The 22,090-nt window shown below is 35.3% G+C and overlaps 1 protein-coding gene across 1 annotated transcript in view; it reads right to left on the bottom strand.

The window, feature by feature from the left end:
• LOC148953602 (uncharacterized) overlaps window positions 1-20,481 on the bottom strand; it is a 45,161-nt gene extending 24,680 nt beyond the window's left edge. The window contains exons 1-3 of the mRNA XM_089088025.1: window positions 20,457-20,481; window positions 15,174-15,401; window positions 13,398-13,675 (exon numbers count right to left, since the gene is read on the bottom strand). Of these exons, the coding sequence (XP_088944151.1) occupies window positions 13,398-13,675; window positions 15,174-15,401; window positions 20,457-20,481 (531 nt within the window). The remainder of the gene's footprint in view (window positions 1-13,397; window positions 13,676-15,173; window positions 15,402-20,456) is intronic.
• Between the last annotated feature and the right edge of the window lie 1,609 nt (window positions 20,482-22,090).

Genomic DNA, 22,090 nt, shown 5'->3' on the forward strand with positions numbered 1-22,090 from the left:
AGAGTCTTGAACAGTCTTGGAAAGTATAAATAAACTAAAATTGAACATTAGATATAAAATGATATTAATTGTTGAAAGATCCATCAGTTCAAGATTTTTGTTCACTGTAATTTTTTCTTTCATTTTCAATGCTGTAAGAACTGGAAAAGAATAAATTTGTAATATAAGAGTAATTCGTTTTCAGTGGAGCGCCAATGACGCAGAAGGCTTTAGGTTTTTGCAGTTAAAGTATCCAAATTTTATTTGTAGTGAAACTGTATTTGTCTTGACCAATCTTGGAAATAACTAATAAATTAAACTGAATATTTGATGTATAATTATATTAATTGCTGAAAGCTCATCAGTTCAAAATTTTACTGTAATTTTAGTATTTATTTTCAATATTAAGTAGAAAAGAAAACATTTGTAATATAATTCGTTTTCAGTAAAGCGATGACACAGTAGGTTTTAGGCTTCTGCAATGAGGCGATACCCAAACTCTTGTTTGTAGTTATTTTTATTCGATTCAAACTTGATTTGCGTATTCAATTTAAGTTTAACTCGTTTTAAGATTTATTTATTCATTTACATTAAAAAAATATTGTATGTTTGTTCACATTGGTCGTTTATTTAATTTCTGTTCGTTTAAAGTTTCATTTAAACTTCAATAGCAAATTATTTTTTTTTTCGTTTTAAGCTTGATTGTAATATTCAATATAAGCACTACTCGAGTTAAAATCTATTGATTAATTTATATTATTAATTGTTGTATGTTTTTTGCTATGATTGTTTATTTAATTTCTGCTCGTTTTGGGTTTCATTTATTCTTTAATAGTAGTTTCTGGTCGTTTTGAATTTTGAATTTTAACAGGTATTCATATCTCCTGAGCTTAAGTTTAAAAAGGCCTTTACTTTTCTTTGAAAAACTTATTTTTCGGAAAGTGTTTTTTTAATTAATTTTTGTTCGTTTTTGATTACAAAAAGTTTCAACTTCTATTACATGGGGGGGGGGGGGGTTGCTTACTGTCCGATTATTCTTGACTTTAAAAAACGGATCTAGAACTTTCGAATGAGGCTTTTTTCAAAGTCTATACGATTACCTCTTTGATAAGAACCTTATATATGAACAATAGACAGCTTGCATAACTTGTGGACAGCGATTGGCAACAATGACTGGATTGAAAAAATTGCGCCAATAAGAGTGTTTTAACCATTTCACTTGCTGACACAAAGGGATCACGACTGTTTGGAATTGACCTTAATAGGATTTTGTGTGCCAAAGCAATTTTGTATCTATCACAGAGTATGTATTTTAACCTTGTAATTCGATAATTATAATAGATTTACTATGTAATCTTCCCATACAAAACTTTACCTTATTAAAGTCTTTGGTATGGGGGCGGAGTAGTTGGCAGAGGGAAGAAAAGTTTAGCGTAGATAGTACGAGAGGGGGAGGGTGATGTTGGAGAATCATCCAAGACGGGGCGGAACTTCACTTATCTCCTCTGTTCCAGATTTAGGAGATTAGACAGACTCATTGGGTTGTAGAATGTTGGACCGTTTAAGCTGTGGAAGACGTTAAAATATTCAAAAATACTTCTTATTTTCAGTTATTGCAGGATTGATTTCATAGATTGTGGAATGGTGAGCCCCCTGGCCCATCATTTGGGTGAGCCTCAACTCATATTATGCAATTTTGATTAATTGTTCCGCGTTATGTGCATTTATTATTCTATATATGATATTTTGAGTTATACTTTTATCGCATTGCGTTCATTTTTAAGGCTTGAGATAAAAACTGAAACCTTAGCGGAGACAGTGGTGGGGAGAAGTCTCCCCCTCACATGCATAATTGAGCAGCAACAGAGAAAGTAAAACAAATGAAAATAATCTGTCTTTTGAAAATGTCTTTTTTTTAAAAAAGACACGAACAAAATCGTCTAAAGGAACCTGAAGTGCTATCTCTGACATTTCCGTTGATTTTTTATTCCCGTAACTTTCAGGTGTAAAATTTAGAATATTATTGAATGGGTTTAGTCGTCCCCTCCCTGAATAATTCACATTTGGAAAACCCATTCCTGGGAAATTCCTTCCCCCTCAAAGAACATTTTCTTTTCCTGCTGATAAATCCCCCGCGTTAAATTCCACCCAGCAGAAATTTCCCAGCCGTGGAATATGCTCCCCCAAACATATTCCCCTCAGACAATTTTGGATATTCATAAAAATGGAAGCTGAAATTTCTATTTTAGGTCGGAAGCAATGCTATAGCGTTACCTAAGTAAAGTGCCATAAGGGTTCAATGAATTAATACTTATTTATTTTTCCAGGGGCACTTTATGTGGAAGAGGTGGTCGCATAAACTTTGGAACGGGGTTCATTGAACTACAAATTAAAATTTATAGTGCCCTTACACCAGGGGCAGATCCAGGATCTAGGGGGAGGGGGGGGGCAAAATAGGTTGATCTGATAAACTTACTTAAGGAGAATGTTTAATTAACGCAATCTTGCGTTAATTAAGTAAACTACATTACTTTAGATTACGTTAGGGGGCACCCCTCTCGCCCCTCCCCTGGATCTGCCACTGCCTTACACTCTCTGTTTCTTTCCTTGTTAGGGAGGAGAGCAAATGCCTAATAGGTGTGTGTTAATACCAAATAATTCTAACTCTCATTGGGCCTTCAGTTTTAAACATAATTAGTTCAACGGGAGGGGTGGGGAAAAAGGGCATGGGGGGGTATTTGCCCTTTGATCGATTTTGACTCGTAAGAGATGGACTAGAACTGCCAATTTCCAATCAAATGAGCCCTCTCTGAAGTTTATACAAGAATCCCTTCCTGACCCGGGCCCTGGGGGTTTTGTCGACGCCAGAGCTTTGTTACTTAACCTTTCAACTATTTAAATTTTTTTTTATCTAATACATTTAGGGCGTAGAGAAGGGGGGGGGGGTCTAGTTGCCCTCCAATCTCTTTTGACTCTTAAAAATTGAACAAGAACTTTCAATTCCAAATCAAATGAGCCCTCTCTAAAGTTTATACGAGTATCCCTTCCATAAAAAATAATATGAAAGATTCAGAGAATCCTTAAATTGCAACCCTTGCCCCGAGGGCTGTGGGGGAGTTGTTATCCTCAAAGACCTAATTTCCAAACCTTAAAACTACGTTTAATAAAATGGCTGTCTCAAAATTTTGATTGGATGTGTTTGGGGAAAGGTGGGCGTGAGAGGGCGGTTAGTTGCCCTCAAATCAATTTTGACTATTAAAAAGAGCACTAGCCCTTTGAATTTCGAATTGAATGATTCTTTTTTGAAGTTTCTGCGACAACGCCTTCTACAAAAACCTTATATGCCTCCAGGGAATAACTTAAAACCATTGCCCTAAGGGTTGTGGGAGAGTGTCCTCCTCAAAAACATATTTTCTATCAAAAAATCAACTACGCTGAACGAAATGGCTATCACAAAGTTTTGATTGGATGTGTTTTGGGGAATGATAGGCGCGGGGGGGGGGCTAGTTGCCCTCCAATCACTTTCAACTATTAAAAAGGGCACTAGCCCTTTGAATTTCCAATCAAATGAGCCTTTTTTGAAGTTCCTAAGACAACGCCTTCTACAAAAACCTTATATGCCCCCAGGGCATAGCTTAAACACTTTCCCTGAGGGTTTTGGGGGATTGTCCTTCTCAAAAACATATTTTCTATTTGGAAATCAACCACGCTGAACAAAATGGCTATTTCAAAATTTTGATTGGATGTGTTTGGGGGAATGATGGGCGTGGGGGGGGGGGCTAGTTGCCTTCCAATCACTTTCGACTATTAAAAAGGGCACTATTCCTTTGAATTTCCAATCGAATGAGCCTTTTTTGAAGTTTCTAAGACAACGCCCTCTATAAAAACCTTATATGCCCCCAGGGCATAACTTAAAACCCTGCCCTGAAGGTTGTGGGGGAGTGTCCTCGTCAAAAACATATTTTCTATCTGGAAATCAACTACGCTGAACATAATGGGTATCTCAAAATTTTGATTGGATATGTTTGGGGAAATGATGGGCGTGGGGGGGGGGGGCTAGTTGCACTCCAATCACTTTTGACTTTTAAAAAGGGCACTAGCCCTTTATTTTCCAATCGAATGAGCCTGTTTTGAGGTTTTTACGACAACGCCTTCTATAAAAACCTCATATGCCCCCAGGGCATACCTTAAAACCCTTGCCCTGAGGGTTGTGGGGGAGTGTTCTGCTCAAAAACATATTTTCGATCTCGAAACCAACTACGCTGAACAAAATGTCTATCTCAAAATTTTGATTGGATGTGCTTGGGGGAATGATGAGCGTGGGGGGGGGGGGCTAGTTGCCCTCTAATCATTTTTGACTATTAAAAGGGCACTGGAACTCTCGATTTCCAATCGAATGAGCCCCCTTTGAAGTTTCTACGACGACCCCTCCCATATGAAGTGCTTCTGGAAAAAAAATAATAATAAAACATTGGAGCCGTATGACCTTTACTATAGGCAACGCTACAGCGTTGCCTCTGACTATGTGATGGCTCATACAAGGCAGGAGGTAAGTTTTTGCCTGAAACAAAAGTAATGAGTGACGTTAAAACTTCTAACAAACAGATATTAGGCAAAAATTATTTCAAATGTGTGCCTCTAGCAGTTTACGGTAATTCTGATATCACGCCATCAATCAACACGGATTACGAGAAGGATTCAAATATAAGGAAAGATGTTTCCAACCAAAGACCCAACAAGTTGTTTTAATGTTTTACCGAGCTCAAATGCACTATATCATTAGTTGTTGGTTCCAATGACATTTTTAAGACTGTCTGGAAATATTTTACGTTGAATGCAAGAGATGTTTTGGCGGAAATGCAGCGTGCACCGTCTTCTGTGTTTGAGCTATGTGAAGAGTTAACAATTTTACTGAAGAACTTCATAACAATTCAACAATTAGTGGAGTTTTTCTCGAGAGTTGCAGTGACGATTTTGAAAGTATAGTTCAAAATGGTCCAGGAGTAAGGATGCCAATCTGTAGAAAAAACCCAAGACAGTAACTTATTTCATCTGGTCTTCATCAACCACAGCTGAGTGTCTGCCAGTTGATCCTTCAATATGAAAAATAAAAGCGGTGTTTTCATCCAGGGTATGAGTATTATCAGTTCCTAGTATACAATATCGAGAAAGATTCTGCCTTCTTCTTTTTTTGTTTATTTTTCTCCTGTGTTCCCAGGAGCAACCAATTCGAAAAAACTTGAGTGGAAGCCGATCTGCGCCAATGGTACAAAATGAAGAGCAAAGAAAAGGCGAAGAAAGGAAAACTGGCTAGTCATTTCTCTTCATAGTCAGAAAATGCAGCTTTATTCGTTTTTTTTTTAATTTCGTCAATAACAGCATTCACGGGGATTTCTTACTTAATAAAAGCACTCAAACTAATGTTTTGCAGCAAGCAAAGCGTGGAGAAAAACAGGAGACTTGTGAAATTTTTCCGATGCTGCAGGGACCTTAACGAGAGAGGGCATTGGCTTTAAGATAACTGAAGAACAAAACTGTAATTTTTTTCAAATTATTCAACTTCTAGCGAGATATATGACAGCTCTTGATATCCAAGGATATAAATGTAGCTATGTACCCAGAATTCCTCACAACGAGTTCATTGACTTTCTTTCAGCAGAAGTCAGGGAGAAAATCTTCGACGAACTTTTGGATTCAGAATTTTATTTTGTGATAGAATACCCGATGCTTCACATTCTAATAATCTCGCGGGAGTAATCCGCAAACCCAGCTCGAAAAGGACACCTAGAAACAGACTATTAGATGTTAGAGAGGCTAATTACAAAACCAGGCAGGGTATGGCAGAACGTATAATAGAAATATTGTCAAGGAGAGGAATTCTTCTGGATAAAATGGCTTCCCGGTCTAATGACTATGCAATTGCGATACCTGGTTCTTCTCTTCATATACAAAGTATTTTGCTACCTATAAAGAAAAACTTCCTTCGATTGAAAAGAGCCTTTGTCTCCGAAGCATATCACGGACTCGATAAAATGCAAGGGCTGAAACCATTTAAGCAGTCGTTACTTTGTTTGAAGCAATAGCTTCAGTCATTTACGAAACAAAACACATAAAGAACACCAATGTGAAGTTAAATGCATAAGCTTTGAATTTATCGCTTGCCTCATCTTTATGAAAAAAACATGTACATGATCAGGATAGCAACAGAAAACTTAAAGAAGAGATCAATATCATCGGCGTAGTAGAGATGCTTGAAGCTATGAAGAAACTTTTAAAAAGAATATTGGAGGATGAAATGAACAATTTCATTGACAGCGCAAAAGTGTTTGCCAGAATCAGAGAAGTCGATCCAGGGGCAGATTTTGTCAGTTATCATCGTTGGCGACTTGGACCGCCTTGTTTTGACGGCCGAGATCAGAGTCAAGCCGAGATCTCAAGGTATCAGTTCTATAGACAACATTTTAGAATCCTGCTCGAAAGTTGGACTAAAATGATGAGAGATAAACTCAGAGCTTGCCTTGGCAATTTTCAGCAATTTTGATCCTAACTTTAACCTCCTTTAAAAAAGGGTTTCAGTTGCAAATTCTGAGCTAGCAACAACGTCTTTTCCCAAACCAAGAAAGACATTCAGATTCTACTGCTTTTCAAGTAGAGCTTGAAGTTTTGTTTCAGCTTTGCCATGGCGCTACTTGCTTCAGAGAAGTCCTAGGCGAATGAAATTGCTGGCACCGGCAGCTTAAGCAAGCCAATTGCCTTTGCAAATTGGCAGCTAAACCACCTGTTACAGTTGCTGCTGCCAAAAGGATATCTAGCAAACTCTAGCTTATTAAGAATTTGCTGAGAACTGCTATAGTTGATTTTTGACTAGATTGCTTATATTGTTGGCAAATGAAAAAGACATCACCGATGCCATTAACCTAAACAAGATTGTCCAGCGGTGGTCCACCTTGAAGAACAGGCAAATACAAACATAGCTGTTCTCAGCACGCATGATGTAATCCGTTTTAGCTCCTTCTTTGTCTCCGTAGATAAGTATAAATGACAGAAGGTTAATTATAATAGATTTTCACGAGACGGATAATGTGACATAGGAGTCGTTTAAATGGTGGGATCTCAACCTGCAGGCCTTGGTCCTGCGAGCCATCCCTGCCAGACAGTGAAGTGTGAAGGCACAAATTGCAGCAACAAGCTGGGGAGTGATCAAAAGTAAACTCTAAGTCGTTAATGTGAATTATAAATAGAAAAGGGCGACGAATCAAAACATGAGGGACTTTGAAATTCAATCTTTTCAAAGATGTATGATTATTCTCATTTGTAATTACTCTATTTTCGAGATAACTTTGAAACCATGAAAAAGATGACATTTCACCCCAATATGGTCTAACTTACGAAGCGGGATATCATGGCATATAAAACTAACGCCTTTTTAGTGTCCAAAAGTATTGCAACAGGAATTTTACCAGGATCCAAGCCAAATTGTCTCAAATTCAGAAAACCCTTCAATTACAATGAATTTGCAAGCTGTTTATGTATTGCTTTTTCCAAAATTTTTGAAGAAGTTTATAAGAGTGAACTCGACCTATAATTAGACACATCTGAAGAACCTCTCCCTTTGAAAAGAGAAATTGCTCTTGCTTTCTTTAGATCATCAGGAAAAGTACCTGTTTCATATGAAAGGTTCAACAAAAAAAGTAAGTGGTTGAACCACAACTTGAGCACTTTCATTTACAATTTTGGCATTACTTCCATCATATCCTGATGAAGAACTACGTTTCAGATTCTTAAGTATATTTATTCAATCAAAATCAGAAACGGGAATGAACCCCATCGAATCCCAACACGGAGGAGGAAGAGAATGTTTATAGCTGTGATGAGAGATCGGAACTTCATCTATCGTATCCCTCCTAACTTCACTAAAAAAAAAGATGCTAAGACCCATGGAATTTCACTTTCATTTTCTATAGCTACATCCTGTAAGATCAGGTTTTTTGGCATATATTAGAAATTTTAGATCCAAATTTTAAAACTGATTTTGTAACACTTCATATTTTTTTATCATTGTTCCCACAAATCTGAAATTTATTAAAAAATACTTTTCCTGTTCATTTCTTAGAAATTTACGCTTCGATTTTTTTTTATGTTATATTAATGACCATTTCGTTGTTTCACTGAAATATTTCTTCCACATCCTCATCTTCTTGTTTATACAATCAAGGATAATTTAGAAACCCACGGATAACGGGAGAAAAACTTCCCGGAGTTGCGGACTACACTCTCTTCACAGAATTTTTCTATTTTTTCCAAAACCATACTTCTGGAACATTTGGTCCCAGTTTGTTCTGATAAATGTCCTTCTTTTTTCTTTTGGCCCCTTAATTATTTTCCTTCCCCTAGTAATAATTATTAATTTTCCTTTTATTTTGTGGCGCCATTTTATGTCCTCCTAATTGCGTAGTTGGTTAATAGACCACGAAGTATTAAATTGCGCAGTAAGGGAGGTTGACCAGTAACTTAGTAAGCCCTCGGATTGGCTGGGAAAATTCACCCACCACCCAACTCGTGGCTGAGCGAGTTGGAGAATTAGAAGTGTGATTTCGTAAGTTCCGTTTAGAGTTCCTTTTGTAGCGTGTCTTGATTACAGTAAGATTTTTTTATACTATATACTCTTTTAACTTTTCAGCCTAGGTCGAGTGTAAAGAGATAGTTAGAAATATTACCGGTAACCCTTGGCCTCAAAAGTGGCCCTGGGACCATTTCATCACGCTAGTAGACACGGAACCGTTGGAGTAACCGTGGGAATCCCACTACTTTGGGCCGACAAGGGGTTCTCCCCCTCGAGTAAGTGGCATAGCAACTCTTTGCACCATTTTTGCATCAATAAGTGGTGACCCCCGTACGTTACACCTCCAATAAATACAATTAAACAGGTGGAAAGTGGTAGCCAGATTATTTTATCAAACGGTTTGTGGTAACGACCTGTAATTAAGGAGCGACCCGGCTCAACAGCAACCGAAACTCTAGAAACCGAAATTTTGATATCAATAGATTCATCAAAAGAATCAGCTTTTTTTGATGATTTTAAATATTTACGTTTCATTAAGTTTAGATTTACTCATCAAAAGTAACGTGCCTGAGAAAATTTGCCTTATTTTCAAAAAATGGGGAAACAACCCCTAACCATGTTTGTCAGCATAGTCGAAAATCTAATTAATACGTCTTTAAGGATGACTTCTTGCCCCACAGTTCCCGGGGGAAGACCTGCAAGTTATGGACTTTGCCCATTGTTTACAATTAGTACTGGTTAATGGGAAGTATACAGACGTTTCAGGAGGGACTTTTTCCGATGGAGGGGGAGGGTTGGAAGAGGGGGTAACGGGGGAAGATCTTTCCATGGAGGATGTTTCCTAGGGGGAAGGGTCATTTCTATGAAGGGGGCCCGGATTTTCCAGCATTATTTAAAAAACGGTCAGAAATTAAATAAAAAAAAAACAGTTCTTTCAACTGAAACTAAGATGCAACATTAAAACTTAAAACGAACAAAAATTATTAAATTATTAAGAAATTATTACTTTATTTACGCTAAAGTTTTTTTTAGTACTTTCAAAAGAGCTATCTATTTTAATTAACCGGCCTTTGGATTCCGGGGTTTGTGATTTGAACAAAATTTCAACTTTAGCGTTAAGAGCAAGGTATTGACTCAGGGGCAAATTCCCTACTGCACGTAATAAAAACATACGAATATAGAAGTTCGTCATTTGAGTTGATTCGTAAGTTATGTCGGAAAAAAATTCGAGAAAGCCATTTAGCCAAAAAAGTGAAATTAATATGCAAATTTCGTTTTAATTATTCATTTAAGGTGAGCCAAAATCAAAGCTGTATTGCTTCAAAAACGTTCAGAAATCAAATAAAAAGAAACAAGTTTTTTTTAACTGAAAATGAGGAGTGACATTAAAATTTAAAACGAACAGAAATTATTCCGTATATGAAAGACACTGTCCCATCCTCAACGCCTCGCTCTTTATGCTAGTTTGACTCTGTTACACGACTTTATTTTTTAAAGCAATAAACAACTTTAGTGTAAAGAGCAAGGCATTGAGGAGGGGATAGCCCCTTTCATATACAGAATAATTTCTGTTCGTTTTAAGTTTTAATGTCGCTTATTACTTTCAGTTAAAAAAAACTTTTTTTTATTTAATTCATACAATGACGACCAATCTATTTTACCAACTTTCTCTTGAAAAAGTTTAACATTATCATCCGATAAATTCAGAAATTTCCTATTTTGGTTATTCTGGTGACTTGAAATTTCATGTTCTGGAACTGAATAAGATGCCAAAATGGGGTAATGATCAGACATATCTGAGACTAAAACAGAAGCAGAAGTCAGGAAACTTGAACCAAAAATATTGTCGATTATCGTGTGAGACGTTAGCATCACACGCGTTGGAATAGTAATAGAGTGATAGGCTATAATCCGAGTGCAGCCATCGTTGAAAGAAAATCAACTGTGTCTTTTTTTTAACGGAAGACCAAGATCTATATTAAAATCACCCATCAGGAACAAGGCAATATATTCTGATTAGTGTATCCTCTAAGAAATATTTTCCAGAAGAGCAAGAAATTCCGGGATTGATCCAGAAGGAGGGTCGTATATCTCACCAATTAGTACTATTTTGTTAGGAGCTAAATTTAATTCAATAAAAAGATCTTCAAAAACTCCTTCGATATTAGGCATCAGGTAATTATTTAGAAACGAGTGTTAGAAACGCTAGCCCCCCTTTTTTTACTTCTCTTTACTAAGAAGGAACTCTGAATGATAATTTGGAAGATTGACCAGAGAAGACTTTTGTTGGCTTAGGAACGTTTCAAACAAGCCAAAAAATTTCAAAATTTCACCTCTTATTATCTCACCATCAAATAGATGTGAGAGATCCAAAATTTCATTTTCTAGTCGAGCAAAATCTATACCAGACTCTGAACAACTCCCGTTTACTTCATTATTTGACAAAACTCTTCTAACTTACATATATCTGGAGGTACCCGAGTTCATGCCGGCGAGGAAAGGAAACGTGTGAGGAAGACAAAATAGAAACTGACTGAACTTATTTTGCAAAACAAAAAATAAAAACAGATGGAAACAGAAAATAATCCCTCGAAAACCCAAGAACAAAACAGGGTACCATATCAAAAACCGGAGCCGACTTTAACCGATAATTACGCAAATGAAAAAACACCAGCAAAAATTCGCTATAATCAGTAAGAAACTTCCATCACTGGAATTCGGGGATTTGAGATAGCATTAAGGAAATCATAATAAGTGTCGTTGCGCTTTTTCCATGACACGTTTGGAGTGTTTTTTTTTTACTTCTAGCCACACATTGATCTCTGTTTGCACAACTCTGCTTTCGCTAATTTTCCTTCTTAGTAGAATTACGCAATTTGATGCCCAAAGATAAAAGCTCCTTTCGGTGCTTAGCAAGTTCCGACGTTATATCCACGGCCAGGCTTATTACTGACTTTTTTTCTTATCGCAGTTTTGCATAATTATTTAACGATCATTAGGTCGTGCGAATGTCACAAAATTCTAAACTATTTTTTGAACCCGAAGCCCCAGTAGTACGATAAGACCCAGCAAGTCCTTTCTTCGTAGTTCTATAATATTTTTCAATATCAATGCCTGAATTGTCTTGAACACAGATTCTATCAGCAAATAACGATCTCACTGTACTTACAGGATCCTCGCTAGTGGAGGATTTTGGAAGCCCATGAACAACTAGATTTGACCTTGTTCTCCTGACAACTTGTTCTCCTGTTGAAGTTCGGATATGATTGCCAGCATATCATCCATTATTCGGTCGAAATGATCTTTCGTTAACGCTATCCTCACTTATGTTGGTTAACAATCATAAAATACTCAGTCCGCTTTAGCAAAACATCAAGCAAAACTTCACAGAACACTAAAATACTCCGACATCAGGGAACAAAATGTACTCTCCGTACAGGAGAACTGCACACTATGAATCACAGTGCTAGACTGTTCAACTTGAAATTAAGTTGGAACTTTTAGGGAATGAAGAGGGGTATGATCAAATGATGAAAAGGGCAATATTTACCCACTACTACTACCGCTACTGCAACTGTTACTACTACTCCCCTTAATACCACTATTGTTACTATAACTACGGCTTCTGTAGTAGATACTACTAAGCCTAAGGACATTTTACTGAAAATTTGAAGAAATCTTAAGGGGAGAATTGAACTAGATCAAAATATAATTCATGATTATAGATCTTCAAAAGGTTGTATCAGCCCAATCTTAGTAACGGCTCATGAGGGGGATACTAAACTCAGCATAAACTAATAAGAGCATACTACTACAAATATTAATGTTACTGCTGTTATTGTTACAACTACTAATAATACAACATTTCTCATACTACTCTAACCGATACAACATATTGAAAGTCAGAAAATCAGTTCACTTCTCAATACCCTGCTCCTTATGCTAAAATTCAATCTTTTGTCTCAATTCTGTACGAACAATTCCTGAAATACAATGGCCGTGTAATAAGAATCAGAACCTTTTTTCAAAGTTCTTTAAAAAAAAACTTTAGTGTCACGATATATGTATTGAGGAGGAGTCAACCCCCCTCATATACAGAATTATTTTAGTTTGTTTTAAGTTTTACTGTTTGTCCTTACTTTCAGTTGAAAAAACTTTTTTTTTGTTTAACAAGAATCAAGGAAGAATTTGATCAAGATAAAAACCATAGTTTCATGCTCCTGCATGAATTTCACGCGGTGAAAAGTGGAGATAAGAAAGCGTAAAAATGCAACCCTAAAGATTTCCTTTTGTATTGTCATCAAAGTACCGGCTCATGCTAAGGATTGCCGTCACAATCCCGTCAAAATCTAAAGTTTCTAATGGTCGTCTTATTCCCATCCAACTGCAATGAAGTTTTATGTAGAAGTTTTATAATTTGCTACCAAAATGAGTTTTGAAATTAAAACATTTAGTTAGTTGGTAATTAAGTGTTTTATTTACCCGCTCAAAACCAGTGAATTGGAAAGTTATTCATTAAAATTAAATACGTCTCAATAAGTCCTTCTAATCGTAATGTACTGTGAAAAGTAGTTTTATCCGATTATCATGATTATTTTGTCAGAGTATTGCTTGTGAAGTTTCAGAGAAAGATTTCAAACCTTATCGTGAAAAGTAGAGGTGGCTCCTAAAACACAACAGAGATTCCACTTGTTTGAAGCTTCAATTTGACTTTACTTTCACTAAAAATGACACTCTTTCAATCTGATTGCTGTTATGAAATTTAGGTTCTTAGGGCTTTGGTTAATTATGGCACAAATCACTCTTTAGTTACAATTCATTGCGCATAAGAATGAATTTACTTAGGAATACTCACAAATCTTAGCGCATTTCTCTTCAGTCTTAAATAGCGGTAAGATGTTTTGTCGGCCAGATCCTCAGACCAAGGAGCATCGTTTCGCAGCAAAAGTTGAGCTCTGTAAACGCTATCTTCAATATCCTGTATGGGGGTGCAAGTTCCTGTTTTTGACATGACATAGTTTTCCATGCACTCACATGATAAGCCTTTTGTTAAAGTTGGGACACAATCTCCATTTATAAGTTGGCATAGCTTATGATGATATCGTGGACACGGGGGCAGATATTTTGGAAAACCTGAAAAAATGTCTTTATTATAAAAAGCCTTGTATATAATGGCCTTTCTTTTATGAAAACAAACCGGACCCCCTCAAGAACTAGAATCCTTCTTACGGGGCCTTAAGTGGCCTATTAACGCCAGCATGAAAAATATGAATCGACATTAGCAAAAGAGGATTCAAAATTTACCGCCCCCTTATACTTAAAATTCAAATTTTGTTCCTCAAATACATTATATAGAAGCATTTTCGCCCAATATATACAAACTAAAACGCTTATTTGTCTTTATAGATTTAAAATACTTAGCATTTGATGCAGGGTGCCAGTTCAAATTTCAACCAACTGCCTGGCGTCCCCTGAAGGGAGGGTGTAAACTCCTAGAGATAGAATATTTAGAAAGATTATAATATCTTATCCTAGGTATTAGAATATTTTATAAGAATATTTAGGTCTGTAGAAGAAAAAAGGTACAAATCACTCTTTAAATAAAAACCATTGTGTGTAACGAGTGATTATACACATGGCCTTTATTACCTTTAAAAGTTTAATTTACGTAACAATACACCAAAAGAATACTCACAAATTCTACAGAAATTTATCTTCAGCTTTATTTAGCGGCAAGAGGTTTGGTTTGTCAAATTAAATGTCAGATGTGGCGTTTCAAAAGCTGTTTTTTCTTCTTTACTCAACGATTGTAAAATTTTACCCAAATTTTAAAGAAGAACCATAAAACTAATAAGGGTGTTTGCTCTGTTTAAAATGATACGGCCAGTAGTTTATACAGAATAAAAATGGTTTCCTGGAATACAAAAATAATTTCAATATTAAAAAAAAAAAAAAAATTCTGCTCTTTCTGAGGTAAGAGGAAGGAAAATGAAGGTTCAACATTTTTTGCACATCCAACTACAGTTATAAAGTTCATTTTAAAGTTTAAGGCTCAGGGGTTAAACCTATAAATTGTATACATTGTTTATTGTTTAGACAGTGTATTTTAAATTTTGGACAGCTGAGATTTATAAGTATCACAAATAACCCCACTTAACAAATACTGAAAAAAAATTCTTCTAAAAATTTTTTAAGTGGAGAAAATAACTTTTGCTTGAACAAAATCCATCACGGTAAATTATTAAGAAACAGGGTCACACAGAACAGGTTACAGGTAAGAACAGGTTTAGTCTAAAATTGGATCTGGTTACAGGACTCCTATAATACGTTTAATTTTTTGCTCATTTCATTGATTAATTAAATAAAGTAAATCTACTTTAAAATGATAGTAAAGAGTAGATATTTCGTGCAAACGAGATTGTCTGCCTCCGCAAAGCTTATCAAAATTCCAAATGAAAAATACAATTTGGGGTTTTCAATTTAATATTGAGGACTTGGAAAGTATTTTCTTGTTTTATTCTTGAAGTAAAAAATTTCTAAAAAGTGAATAAAAAACATTATCTGACTTCTAATTTAAAAGCAAAATATTGAATTGTAGGTATGTTTATATTTAAAAATTAAAGTAACTTACCTTTTAAAGCCCTTCCAAGTTCTTTGCTCCTTCCAAAACCGCTCAACGGATCAGCAGCTAAGAATTCATCGGTTTCTAGGTCGTCTAGATCGGTTTCTTCAAGCAGTTGAAAACGAAGTGGCATTGGCATGTCAAAGCAATCGGTAGAATTGTCTTTACATGAGCAGAGAGTTGAGGCTTTGGGATTGCAGATGTGGGTTGGACCGCAAACAGAACACTCTGTGCTATCTGCAATTGTAAACATTGCATAATAATAGAAAAGTTACTGAATGTTAAAATTTTAAACATTTAAAATTTTTTTGCAATATAAGACATTCTAAATATTCTAAATCAACAGATTTTAAACTTTTGAAATTGAAAAATTCTTTATTGAAACATTATTAGTACATAAAAAATTTTCAAAAATCAGTCTTTATTCAAATACTTTTATTTGTGCAAGACAAGGTGTGAGTCAGTACCGAGTGCGTTCGGTTTGCAATTTATTTGTATGTAGTATATTCAACAGTCTTCCCCCTAATTGTTTTTAGGTAACTCTGCTGTCCAATAACCGACTAATGAACCGACATTAGGTTTACTCTATAGGTCACACCCGGAATGAGAAGCTACAGCTTTTAGTTTTGCTGATTTTTCACTCAGATGCTAAAAAGGCTCTAAATCTTTGTTTAAATCCATCAAAGGACTAGGAATCCTGAATAAAAATTTTCGTTTTGAATGGCTGAAGCTTCTTACAGTAAGACTAAAATCATTTTTGGGAAACCCAAAAATCGCTGAAACCAAAGTAAAATAGCAGTGAAGCTCCAATGCAGCAATGGCTGGTGTATTGTACTCATCATGTTTCATCTTTATGGTTTCATTTGTCATTTTCTACTAAAAAATATCTGAGCTCTTTGTTTCAGCATATTTCCATTAATTTTTATATCCATTTTTTGACACCACGTTATGAAAGGATAAAACTAACACATGATTTGAGTTATCCTAATATAACGGTAAAACTGTCCTTGTTGCAACAATAGCTATCCATGTCTGGTAGTTTAAAACGAGAGTTATATAATGAAGTCAAGCAATGTTTTCAATTTTGGTTGGTGATTTTTTTTTTCTTTTTTTTTTCCTCCAATAATAATTAAAGATATTAAGGCATATACAGGAAAATTTACAATTGCAAAATATCAATATTCCATACTACAACATGGTCAACATAAAGATTCTAAAATAATGCGAACATGATTTACAAATAATTCCTTTTTTATGAGTAATGGTAAATAGTTTTCAAACAGTTCGTGGTAACGAACTGTAAGTAAGGTGCGACCCGGTTCAATAGTAACTGGAACTCTAAAAAACGGAATTTTGATACCAATAGACAAATCAAAAGATTCAGATTTTAGTGCTAATATTAAATATATAAGTTTCATCAAGTTTAGTCTTACCCATCAAAAGTTACGCGCCTGAGAAAATTTGCCTTATTTTCGAAAAAAGGGGAAATCCCCCCCTAAAAGCTATTGAACATTGGTGAAAATCACACCATCAGATTCACGGTATCAGAGAACCCTACTGTAGAGGTTTCAAGCTCCTATATGCAAAAATGTGGAATTTTGTATTTTTTGACAGAAGAAAGATCACGGATGCGTGTTAATTTGTTTTTTGTTAGTTTTTTTCCCCCAGGGGTGATCGTATCGACCCAGTGGTCCCAGAATATCGTGAGAGGGCTCATTTGAACGGTAATTAAAATTTCTAGTGCCCTTTTTATGTGACCGAAAAAATGGAGGGCAACTAGGCCCCCTCCCACACTCATTTTTCCCCAGAGTCACCCGATCAAAATTTTGAGATAGCCATTTTGTTCAACGTGGTCGAAAATATAATAAATATGTCTTTTAGGATGACTTTATCCCTCAAAATCTCCGGGGGGAGGGTTGAAAGTTATGAACTTTACCCAATGTTTACATATAGTATTGGTTATTGGGAAGTATACAACGTTTTCAGGGATGATTTTTTTCTGGTAGTGTGGGGGGAGGGGTTTGGGAGTTTTGTGGGAGGATCTTTCCATGGTGGAAGTTTTCATGGGGGGAGGGACATTGCTATAAAGGGGACGCCGGACTTCCCAGCATTATTTAAAAAAAGATCAGAAATTAAATATAAAAAAACAAGTTTTTCAACTGAAAGTAAGGAGCAACATTAAAACTTAAAACGAACAGAAATTATTACATATATGATTTTGTTCGCCCCTTAGTCAATACCTAGCTCTTTAAGCCAAATATTTTTTTAGTACTTTCATAAGAGCTATTGAATCTAATTAACGGCCTTTGTGATTAAGGGGTCATTTTTAAACAATTGGAACAAAATTCGAACTTTAGCATAAAGAGCGAAATATTGACTAGGGGGCAAACCCCCTAATATACGGACTAAAAATATATGAATATAGAAGTTCGTTAGGTAAGTTAATTGGTTAGTTGCGCATATTTATTACTAATAAAAACGTTCCTAAATTAAATTAAACAACTTTCGAGAAAGCCATTTAACCAAATAAAAGTAAAATTAATATGCAATTTTTTTTAATTATTCATTTACGGGGGGCCAAAATCAAAACTGGCATCAATTCAAAAACGTCCAAGAATCAAATTGAAGAAAGTTTTTTTTTAGCTGAAAGTAAGGAGCAACATTAAAACTTAAAACGAACAGAAATTATTTCGTATATGAAAGAGGCTGTCCCCTCCTCAACACCTCGCTCTTTATGCTAAAGTTTGACTCTGTCTCCTAACCTTATTTTTTTTAAACAATAAAAAAACCCTTTATTCAAGATTGGTCAAATTTTTAAACAATAAAAACCCCCCTTTATTCAAGATTGGGTCAATTTTCTTAGGCTCACAGGTTTTATAGGGTAGCACTAAACTTAATGAATCTTATATATTTGAAATCAGCATAATAAGCCAATTCTTTTGATATATCTATTGACATTGAAGTTCCGATTCTTAGAGTTTCGGTAATTACCGAGCCGCGTCCCTCCTTGCTTACAGTTTGTTACCACGAACTGTTTGAAAACTCAATTCATGCAAGGCGAATGGAAGTAAGTAAATAGCCAACTTCGTCATAAACAAAGCCAAAGTTCTAATAACGATAACTAACAAATTTCACATTTGTAACACAATATATAGTTTTATACCTGGTTCTAAACCAGATTATCTTCAGATCTTATTATTCAAGTCAGAATCTCACTATTAAAATTTTAAACCTTAGAAAATTTGAGTAGTTTGAGAGATTATGAGCAGTTTGAGAGAGTTTGGGTAGTTTGTGAGAGTTTGAGTAGTTTGAGAGAATTTGAGTAGTTTAACAGAAAGGCAACATGGCATCGCAATTCAAAGACATTTATTTAAAAAAAAAAAACTTTAAAGCACAACTTTAAAAAACAACTTTAAACAACTTTAAGAAGTATTTTAGAAACAAAGATATTTATTTAGAAAAAAAAGGATCCACAAATAACAAAGAGAGCCTGATGACGCCATCTAATGTGTTAATAGTGTTATTACTTTTAAATCTATCTCTTTTAAACTTATGGAAAATTTATTAGCTAAATATAAATTTAATTTTCCATAAAAAGACTAAAATGACCTTTAAGGTTCCTAGGGGGTTAAAATGGGGTGTAGGGGATCCACATAAAACTTGTTTTTCGTATTTTCTAAAGTTTGTCTTTAGTTTACCTTGTCATTCCTCTTGGTTTCTGTTTTATCTCTAATCAAACAGTTCGCAGTAACGAACTGTAAGTAAGGAGCGACACGACTTAATAGTAACCAAAACTCTAAAAAACGGAATTTCGATACCAAAAATACATTAAAAGAATCAGATTTTTATGCTGATTTCAAATATATAAGTTTCTTCAAGTTTAATTTTACCCATCAAAAGTTACTCGCCTGAGAAAATTTGCTTTATTTTCGAAAAAAGGGGGAAACACCTTCTAAAAGGCATAGAACCTTAATGAAAATCACAACATCAGATTCAGCGTATCAGTAAACTCCATAGTAGAGGTTTAAAACTCCTATCTGCAAAAATATGGAATTTTCTATTTTTTGCCAGAAGAAAGATCACGGATGCGTGTTAATTTGTTGTTGTTTTTTATTTTCCCCAGGGGTGATCTTATCGACCCAGTGGTCCTAGAATATCGCGAGACGGATCATTCCAACAGAAATTAAAAGTTCTAGTGCTCTTAGTGCTTTTAAGTGACCAAAAAAATTGAGGGCAACTAGGCCCCATCCCACGCTCATTTTTTCCCAAAGTCACCCGATCAAAATTTTAAGATAGCCATTTTCTTCAGCATGGTCGAAAAATCTAATAAATATTTCTTTGATGATGGCTTAATTCCCCATAGTCCCCGGGGGAAGGGCTGCAAGTTCTGAACTTTTCCCAATGTTTATATATAGTATTGGTTATTGGGAAGTATACAGACATTTTCAGGGGGAATTTTTTCTCTGTTTTGACTCTGTCTCACAACTCCATTTTTTTAAACAATAAAAAAACTTTAGCGTAAAGAGCGAGGCGTTGAGGAGAGGACAGTCCCTTTCATAAACGGAATAATTTCTGTTCTTTTTATGTTTTTTTTAAGTTTTTTTTTTAATTTAATTCATATTAGATTGTGTTTGTTTTCAGCTATAAGTTTGCGCTTTACTTTTTAAGTAACGCATTTTTTAACTTATTATGGTTATAGATGTAGCCGCAGCCTAGTAAAAAGCAAACCAAGGCCCACAGCTACGAAAAAACAAGTTTATAAAAAAAACTCAATTGTGACAAATATTTTTAAATTATCAAATAATATATAATTAGCATATTTATTCAGATCTGAGTGAACAATAATTAAAAATTTTTTTTTTTAATTTTATAACAAAGCCCTAAGCCCTTGAAACCTGAAATCGAGTCAAAATCAAGAGTATACCATTGAGATCTTCATTGCTGTAGGTTTACAGCAAACTGTCTTAAAAACTAAAGAAAAACAGAATTTAGCATGAATTTCAGTGATCTTTGAGTTCTCCTTTTTTCTTTTCTTGCTTATTCTAAGAGGTTTTTGTATATAATCAAAAGTAGTAGATTGTCATGATAGGTTTCATTAGATGCGAGACTAAAAGTTGCAGTCCCATTTTAAGTGACAAGTGAGAAGGTGCCACAATAAAGTGTAATCTTTTTATGTAAACAGCAGTTTTGGACAAATAGGGCCAAAAGGCAGGTGAATAAAAATTCTGAAATAGCCAATTCTTGACAAGTATTCAAAAGCTATAGGTAATTCCAAATCAGCAACAATCTCACCGCCCACTCTCCTGTCTTTCTGCATCTCTACTTTTAGTTTCTTTTTTTTTCTTCTAAGCCATGTTTCTGCCGTCCTAACAAAATCTATTATTTACAATAACAAGTTTCTATTCTGTTAATATTTATAAGGAGCTTCTACGAGCTAGTCTTTCTAAGCTATCCAACTATTCTCTCATTTTTATTTACAAATATTATGAAAGACAACCAAGCCATAGTGGCTACGTGGTTTTTCTTAAAGGCTCGAAGTTTTTTTCGCATATCTCACCCGAATAACAGGCTCGTAAAAATTATTAGCACACCATTTTTGTTAGCTAACTTCGTAATTCTTTGAACTATGAAAATGGGTCTAGGCATTTATCCCCACCCCCCAGAAAATATACCTTCTCCCAGAATATACCCTCCCCAGTGGAAAATACCTCCAGACCCCATAAAAATACCCCCCTAAAATACTGCCCAGTGGAAAAAACCCACAGAAAATACCTCCTGAAAAATACCCTAGAACGGAAAATTACCCCCTTGGAAAATACCTCCCCTTCCCTCAGGAAATTCCCCTAGAAAATTCTCCCCACGGAAAGTTTTCCTCCTGATAACCCCCCCGTATTTCCACTGGGAAAATCCAGACATTCATTAGAAGGGAAATCGAAAGTTCTACTCACATGTTGTAGTCAGAGGCAGTCCTATAGCATTACCTATAGTAAAGAGCCATAAGGGTTCAATGTGATAATTTCTGTTTATTTATTTTGCCAGAAGAACTTGACACCAAAAGGATGGTCGTATAAACTTCGGGGAGGGAGAGGGAGGCTCATTCGATTGCAAATTAAGAGTTCTAATGCCTTTTTTAATACTCAAAAGGAAACAAGCCACCCACCACACTGTTTTTTCCTCAACTCATCCACTGCTCAATTTTATGTGGGGGGAGGGGATTTTCCGTGGAAGGAATTATTGGGGGGAGAGTTCCTTATTCATATCGTATTTAGCTAATTTGTGCAGTAGTTCTTTTCTCAGGCCCTTGACAAAGGCAAACACAGCTGAAGTAAGTTCGAGATAGTGTGTAAACCTGTCAACCATTACTATTCATATTCCGTCTTTACCAATCCGGTTTTAATGTCAAAGACCCTATTTAGCCCAGTTAATTGGTTTTCCTTGTTGGCAACGTGTTTGGATAAGCTGTTAATAAAAAACGTATAAAAAAACTTGTTTTTACGTGGCATATAGACCAGGTTTGCTGTATAACGGCCTTCTTAACGGTCCCACTCAAAAATATATTGCTATATTTTTCGCTAGCACCCACGACAAAACAATTTTTCCTCGGAATCATAAACTTGAACTTTCTCCTTTTCAAATAGTTCATAGTAATGAATCGAACAGTTTGTGGTAACGAACTGAAAGTAAAAAGCGACTCGGGCCAATTGTAACCGAACTCTGAAAAATATATTTTGACAATAAAAGTTACATCAACAGAATTAAATTTGCATGCAAATTCTAGATATATAAGATTCATTAATCTTAATGATAACCTTCAAGGCTGAGACAATTTTGCTGATTTTTGAAAAAGGGGGAAACATCCCTCAATAGTCAAGGAATCTTATTGAGAATCACACCGCCAGATTTAGCGTATCAGAAAATTCCTGATT

The sequence above is a fragment of the Artemia sp. Qi Xiang Cuo genome, chromosome 4, assembly GCF_049724085.1.
Source record: "Artemia sp. Qi Xiang Cuo chromosome 4, ASM4972408v1, whole genome shotgun sequence".
In the NCBI taxonomy this organism is placed as follows: domain Eukaryota; kingdom Metazoa; phylum Arthropoda; class Branchiopoda; order Anostraca; family Artemiidae; genus Artemia; species Artemia sp. Qi Xiang Cuo.